The sequence below is a fragment of the Phoenix dactylifera genome, chromosome 2 (genome assembly GCF_009389715.1).
Source record: "Phoenix dactylifera cultivar Barhee BC4 chromosome 2, palm_55x_up_171113_PBpolish2nd_filt_p, whole genome shotgun sequence".
NCBI lineage: Eukaryota > Viridiplantae > Streptophyta > Magnoliopsida > Arecales > Arecaceae > Phoenix > Phoenix dactylifera.
In genome coordinates, this window is record NC_052393.1 from 6,477,431 (window position 1) to 6,485,243 (window position 7,813).

Genomic DNA, 7,813 nt, shown 5'->3' on the forward strand with positions numbered 1-7,813 from the left:
CTCTATCTTCAGAATGGCATGCACTTGTCACTAGCACCTCTATTCTACATAACCAACACCCATGCCAAAAGTTGATGAAAACTATCAAATTAAGATGCAAGAAGAACATCCATTAGGACCAGCTCTCTCTCTCTCTCTCTCTCTCTCTCTCTCTCTATATATATATATATATATATATATAGAATGGGATTCATTTGTGACAACATTACAAGGCCTTCCATTTTTAAAGATTTCACCCTCCAGAAGTTTTGCAGCAATCATATTTTGAAAGTAATCACACAAAGTCCATGCACAAGTTAAAGCTATGAAGCACTACACGCTAAAATTTACTGCAAATTTTATCAATAAATAACTTTTTTCCCTTCATAAATGTATTTGTGCATTTCTTAAATTATAACATCCCTGTGCAACAAAACAGAAAGGGTGTCACAGGTCCAACACAATTATTAACCCAAACAAAAGGAAATCTAGCTATGACCAAACATAATCAAGCTCTTGAAAAAAAGTGTTAAAACAAAACAAAACTAATTTTGAGCCAATCACCCAACAACTAGAAGCTACACTGAGCAACATTCAAAACTTCTGGAGCGAAAAAGCATATATAATATAAAAGAAGACCCAACTCAAACCTTCATCGATGAACTAAGGATTAACCGGTATGGATGCGGTCAGACAAATCACTCCATCATGCTACCAGCATTATCATTTTCCTCCTCTTGATCACACAGATCAAGATCAGCAAGCAGCTCCTCCAAGGGCACGGAAGGAACATCATCCCCGCCAACCGTTGAAGCCATCTCTGATGGCTGATAATCTTTGTTGCGGTACAACGAGATATTAAATCTCAGCTCAGGGTTCTCCTCCAAGTCCCTTAAGAACTCCTCATACTCGGTATTCTTCTTCTCTTCGTCAGCTCTGCTCTTGGAGGTATTGTCCACGTCCGTGTCCAAGCTCTTCAGTTTCCAAGGTCGAGGCTTTCCACTTCTGCTGCGGCGCTTCTCCTCGTAGCTCTTCTTTATCAGAACCGCATCTGGCAGGATGAGGCCTTTATACCTGTCAATCTCGAGATCGTTGCTATTGGCCCCATAGAGGTCATAACCTAGGGCATAATCGCCGGGATTCAAGAGGTGGCCGAGATGGGTTCGGATTGTGAAGATGTTGTCGTTCTTTCCGAAATCAGACACCCGGGCCACCTGGGCATAAGCCAGGGAGTACCTCGATCCCCCGACGGTGACCTCCGAGGACTCCACCTCGACGTCGAGCACGATGTACTCCACAAGCTGGCGGCTGGAGAGCAGGGCCCTGAAGGGGGCCCTCCAGTACTGGCTGGCATCGAGAAAGGCAGAGCGGAGGGTGAAGGGGTCGAGAAGGGCAACGGAGTTGGAGATCTTGGTGCAAATGACGAGGGGGCCGAGGTTGCCGAGGGCCTGGGCGGCCTTGGGAGGGAGACAGATGAGGTCCTCGCGGCAGATGGGGCAGATCTCGACGGAGAAGGTGTGCTTGTAGTTGTAGATGTTGCTCTTGAGGTCGTGGGAAACGAGCTGCTTGTCGGAGCGGGAGCGGACGGGGACGACGCCGGAGATGAACTCGACGAACTTGACGGCGTGGGAGCGGCTGCCAAAGAAGAAGTCCAGGCCACGGTCGGCCTCGGCGATGCGGAGGGCGCGGACGGCGGCGCCGTGGCGGAGGATGAGCTGCTCGAGGAAGAAGAAGGTGCGGCGGTGGGCGACATGCTGGCGGAGCTGGACAGCGGCGGACCACTGGTCGGGGTTGGCCTGGGCGCGGGAGCAGGCAAGGCAGAGCTGGTCGTGGATGGTGAGCTCGACGAGGTGGGACTGCTCGAGGATGGCGCCGTGGAGGGCCTCGCGCTGGACGCGGAGCTTGAGGCGGAGGCGCTTGGAGTGGGGCTCGGTCCAGACGAACTCGGCGTGGACGACGCGGACGAGACGGGTAAGGGGCTTGAGGCGGCGGAGGCAGAATGCGAGGAGCTCCTTGGACTCGAGATCGGCGCGGACCCAGGTGCGCGGGGGGTGGAGGTAGCTTCGGCACTCGGGGCAGTGGACGACGGCGGCGTGGCGGGGCAGGCCCTCGGTGATGTCGACGCGGGAGCGGAGGCAGCGCAAGCACATGTTGGCCGGGTTGGGGGCCATCGCCACGCCGCAGATGCAGCACAGCACCGTCCCCACCGTCTGCGCCGGCACGAACATCCCCGACGCCCCCAGCTCCATCGATGACGGCGTCGTCTTCTCTCCTCCTCTCCTGCTAGGGTTAGGGTTAGGGTTAGGAGGACCTGATGGAGATCGAATGGGTGGTCAGATAGATCAGGGTCCGGAGGAGAAGAAAAACAAGGGTTCTCGGGGTTTATAAAGTCTTAAGGGGTTCGGGTTCGGGCTTTCGAGAAAAGACCGGACCGGCCCGATGGAGAACGGAAGTTTGGGCTGAGCGAAGCCAATAAACGAAGGTGGCTCTTAGCCAGGAATTTGCGATTATAGTATTTTTGGCCCCCTTTTTTTTTTTTTTTTTTCCGTTCCTCCTCCTCCTCTTCTACTTCTTCTTCTTCTTATCAAAATGGCATTTCAATTTCAATAAATCAAGTTTGAGTACATCCTGCCAAATCAAAAAAAAGTAAACAATGCAACAGATGGGAAACACCCCCTAAACTCGTCCAGATGATGTCCCCAGAGTGACGTGCCATGTATGAGGCTACCTAGTCCGCAGCTTTGTTCACCTCACGAAACACATGACCAATCTGAACAGCGAATATCTCCTGAACCAATCTGCAAATCTCCCGAATCAATGGATGACCGTCGCCATACCTATCCCCTCCCCATATCCAGCCAATTACCGTGGCAGAGTCTCCCTCAATACACAATCTGTCCACACCCAGCACACATCTCGCATATCGGATGCCCTCCTAAGCAGCCCGTAGCTCCGCCCCAATAACAGTCAAACCAGGTGTGCTCCGATCACCAGCTGCAATCAATTTGCCATAATGGTCCCTAACAACAAAGCCTACTCCACCAGAAGCTCTATCCATCGCCATACCGTCATCAAAATTCACCTTAAGATAACCAGGGAGTAGGGGTACCCAAGAAAGATAAGCATACCTAGGCGCTGCAACAGCAGAAAAGGTAACCCAGATATCCCTGGCCAACTCAGATGAAGTCAATAGAGTCACAGAAAAGACCTCCACTGCCTGGGTCACGGCTCCATTCACCACAATCCTCGGGAGCGACCCTCTCCCCTCGAACAAGCGTCCATTCCTATCCAGCCATATATGATAAGCTAGACAGGCAACTACTACCCCCAGCTCAGTTGTGCTAGGCCTCCTAAAAGAGTTCCTCAAGAACTATAATAAATCCTCCACTGACTCCCATCTCAGGGGTAATGGCGCAGACAAACGGCTCCAAATCTACACTGCCTTCGAACAAAGGAGTAAGACATGACATATAGACTCCTCGAGATCCGGGCATACCTCGCAAAACTAGGTCATCCTCACCCCATGTCTAACCAACATGCTCTTGGTCGGGAGGCAACCTCAGACTATCTTCCAAAGGAAGAGCGCCACACGAGGATGCAACCTCAACCTCCATATCTAACCCGCATCGATCTGTCTGTCTGGCACCCTGCTAATCCAAGAATGAAGATCTTTGGCACGGACTCTCGACCTACCCGTCGGCTCCCAAATCAATCTGTCTGGCTCCTCCCGTGACGGTACCGGTAACGCCATAACCTCGCCGCTAACTGCTCTCCAAACATCTCCCGTACCAGTCCCTCACGCCATTGTCCCTCTCCTGGGACAATCAGATCACAAACCCTGAGTCCCTGTAGCCTGTCCGTATCCGCCATCATCGGCACACGACTAATAGGAAGCTCCATCACCCAACTATCCTCAAGAGCATCAATGGAACGACCATCGCCTACCGCCCATCTGATCGTCGGCAGCACCAAAGGAGCTCTGGCGTAGATCTCCCTCCATATGGGTGAATGATGACGACATGCGCGGATACCAATCAGTAGGCTCCCATACTTGGCCCTCATCAAAGAGGACCACATATTATCAGGCTCCAGCAGTACTCTGGCTGCATGTCACATCGCCAATGCCTCCCGTCTCACCATCAATAAAGTCACCCCCAAACTGCCCTGCCTGATCGGCTTACATAACACCTCCCAAGCCATCAAATAAATACCACCTCTATGACAATGCCTCCCCCATATGAAATCCCTAATAAGCCTTTCAAATGATCTCAACAAAGCCACTGGGAGAATAGAGTTAGACAGAAGTATACCAAAATGGAACTCAAAACTGACCGTGCCAAAGTGACCCTGCCCATTGTAGAGAGAGAATGCATCTGCCACCCCTCCAACATGTGTCTGAAGCTTGTCACTAGTGAGAGACAATCCCACTGATGGCATACCACCTCCCAAGCCATCAAATGAATAGTTGAATACCACCTCTATCACCATTCCTCCTCCTCTTCAATGGCCATGGTGACCTCGTCCGCTACGCTATCTCTCGTCGGTGAGTTTCTCATTCTCTTTTCCTTGTTTGTTGAAGTCTAAAAGGTTCTTCCGATTTTGTATTGTTCGATCGGTTCCTAAGGTGGCTTCATCGCTTCGATGCTTCATTCCTTTTGTATTTTCTTGGAGTTCTCTCTCCACCAACCAATCGAATTAGAAAGATCCGGTTTTTAGGAACTTTGTTGACCGAAATCCTGTAGAAGATCATCGGCAAAATTACCCGATGGCAAAAAAAAATGTCGGACTATTGCATTCTTGCGTAGAATCTCCGGATGTCTTCTTGATTCGGCCGTCTTGCCCGATAGTCGTGGGAGCTATAAAGCCATTTTCCATGTTCTTCAAGTTGTCCCGCCTTAGCTTGTGGAAGTTTCACCCCGAAACTCCTTTCCACCAAGTTGTTCTTTCAATCTTCAAGCCTCCCTCGTGCCCAAGAAATTACAGAAGCAAAACAAAGTGTTATATGTCTTGGATTTTTCATATTTTTGAGTGTTTGAATGGTTGAATTGAGTCAAAACTTTGTTTCCTTGGCATGCCTCTGGCGAGCTGAAACAATAATCTTGGGGGCCAATATGACGTGCACCACCACCACCATGTAGATCAATCCTATCGATGTACCCTAATTAGATCCCTTTTATTAGGGATTGATTGTTTATTTTCCTGCAAAATTTCCCCCTTGAATGGCCTGATCTTGCCATGGACCGACAGGATTTCTCTCTATTTTTTGACAATAACGTATCAAGAGATTGCCTTCTTACGATATGTATAAGGAACCCAGAATATCAACCTATACAATTACCATACAAATATCTATATTATAGAGAAAGTCTTCCAAGTTGTAGGTAGCCAGAATTTGAAACTTAATTAGTCGAGTCTAAAGATTGGAAGGTGCGATCTTTTAAAGTCATTTAAGATAAGTAGAAAATTATTCCCATTTTCATTTAAAATTTCAAATATCGCAAGTACATGCTGTGCATTTCACCCCCCACGTCCACAAATTCAGGACTTGGGACTCATCAGAAAATTTATGTGACTATATGTTGGGGAAGTTGATCTCAGAAAGCTCTAGTTTCTTTCAAGTTACCCAAGAAACAACGTATTCAGGAACTGTTTAAAAAAATTCCTAACGGCAACAACTACCAGGATAATGGGAATTCGAGCTTTATCCTTCTGTTTCTTTTTGATGATCTATTATATGTTTTGTTGTTATAAAGCATTTATCTTATTTCCTCTTCTTCATTATCCTTTCTTGGGGGTTTTAGGTGGATCTCATTTTCAATGATACTAACTCCTGTAGGCCTCGGCTTAGCACTTCTTCAGCTAAAATCAACAGGCTAGGTTTGGAACCCTTGTCGCAGCCCTCGAGAAGCTGGAAAGTACTCATGTGGCACACCATCCACAAGCACTCCAAAGTTTTCATTACATAAACATCCATGTATCAAATTCCGCCATTTATCACAAAAGCCGAAAATCACACACACGCATTACCCCCAACAAGCCCATTCGATCCAAAAAGATGCTTTTGCCATATCCTGAGTTTCTTTTGACCCCCCCTCCCTCCTACTATTAAGCTTTAGGGTCAGCCCTCTTCTTTCGACATAACCATAGTCAAAAGAGTGTTTTTTCTTGTATTTAAGGTTTTGCATTCCAACAACTTGAAGAAATTAGTAGGCCATCAAATTCAGTTGGAAATTGGCCAGAAAAAGCGAGTAAATCATCATCTATCTGTGCTGCATACAGGTACAACAATTTTTCTACTGATATATTACCTTATGAAGTGACAGAATCTTATCTAGTAGTAGTAGTTAGGTGCATGATGCTATCCTTGTCTCACATAATTGAATTCAAGGTATTATTTAGAGGAAAGTACCATTGATGTTGGTTTAGTTTTATGAGTTTGGATCCTCTTTCTGAAATAGGTTTAACATATTCACAGTGATATCAATGTTGCACTCAGCCACTGTCTCTTGCGGGCATTTCTCTTATGTTGCTATGCAGCATGCCATGCCCTTTCACCAGTTTATGACGACCCCCAGCATTCATTTGAGTGATGATTTGACATATTTAACAAATAAGAACATATATACGTTGCATGTCAGTGACATGTGAGAACTGTTGAAGAATAGGATGGCATTTTGATAAAGCAGAAGACTCGTCAAACGCTGAATGATAAGATAAGCCAGCTGAATTCTGCAATCGACAATGTTTCTTCACGTTTGGTGTGAATAACGTGGCAACTGAACCTGCTGAAGCTGAATCAGTAGAAGCAACAATGTAGAACTGCAGTTTGGTTCATGAAGTCAACTTTTATATTGTCTCCATGCACTCAACATGTTGCATGCCTTGGATTTATAAATTCTGCACCTGTTTTAAAACCATGACATTGTTCCACTATAAGCCTGTTTTCTCCATCTTGTGACCCCCTGATGGATTCCAATATATACACACATGTATGTACATACATATGCATATGAGGAAATCAGATGCCTAATTCGTCCAAAGAAAGGCATTTCCTTTCTTGCAGATTAAATTTTGGGTACCAATTGAAATATCTTAATTAAAGGTCTTGATTGTTATATATTACAATAAAATTATCTTATTGAAAGAAACAAAAAAATGAACACCAAACCGGAAATAGTAGCTTAAGACCCACCATCTAAAGTTCCTGCTTGTTCCATATGGCTCAAAAACTTTCTAATATAAAGTACCCCTCCCCACAAAGCAATCACCGCCAGAAGGGGAAGGCCAGCTCTTGCAGCTAGTAAGTTAGAAGCCAAACAAAATTAAGCAGAGCATGCATTATTTTGCGCTAAGTGCAGGCATCGCTGGATCAACCAGACTGATATGAGAATTGGGCTCTCTGTGGCCAGAAACCTGCGGCCACAGCATGCATCGCTCTTGTAGCTCAAGCATGCAGTTGCCATGCAAGCTAGTGCTACAAGGTCTGGATGCCTCACTGAAAAATTTTAGCTCATGAACTGCTCAGTGTCTAACAGACGTTCCGTCACATCTAACATGATCAATGAGAGTCATGGAAGCTAATTTCTAGACAAAACCAAAGGAAATCTGAAAACATACACGTAAACAGAGCCCAAGATTAAATGTATCAGATATCATCTCGTAGAGGCGTCATAATTTTCTCATCTTCATACATATCTTTTTCTCCTCTAAGCAATTGTAGGTAGTGCCAGAAAAATTTAAGTAGATGCTGCAACAAACAATAGCAAACCACAAATAGTTTAGCATGTCAGTTGCCTCAGATTGCAGATGCATCTTTAGGCCATCAAGCATTCTC

General features: G+C 46.3%; 1 protein-coding gene across 1 annotated transcript; it reads right to left on the reverse strand.

Moving 5' to 3' along the window:
* Positions 1–325: 325 nt before the first annotated feature.
* On the reverse strand, positions 326–2,340 carry LOC103711789 (60S ribosomal export protein NMD3). The gene has a single exon (XM_008798069.4). The coding sequence runs from the start codon at positions 2,226–2,228 to the stop codon at positions 678–680; it is 1,551 nt and encodes a 516-aa protein (XP_008796291.2). The 5' UTR covers positions 2,229–2,340; the 3' UTR covers positions 326–677.
* Between the last annotated feature and the right edge of the window lie 5,473 nt (positions 2,341–7,813).

Excerpts from the sequence above, each read along its gene's own strand:
- LOC103711789 (XM_008798069.4), bottom strand. The coding sequence starts at position 2,228 with ATGGAGCTGGGGGCGTCGGGGATGTTCGTGCCGGCGCAGACGGTGGGG.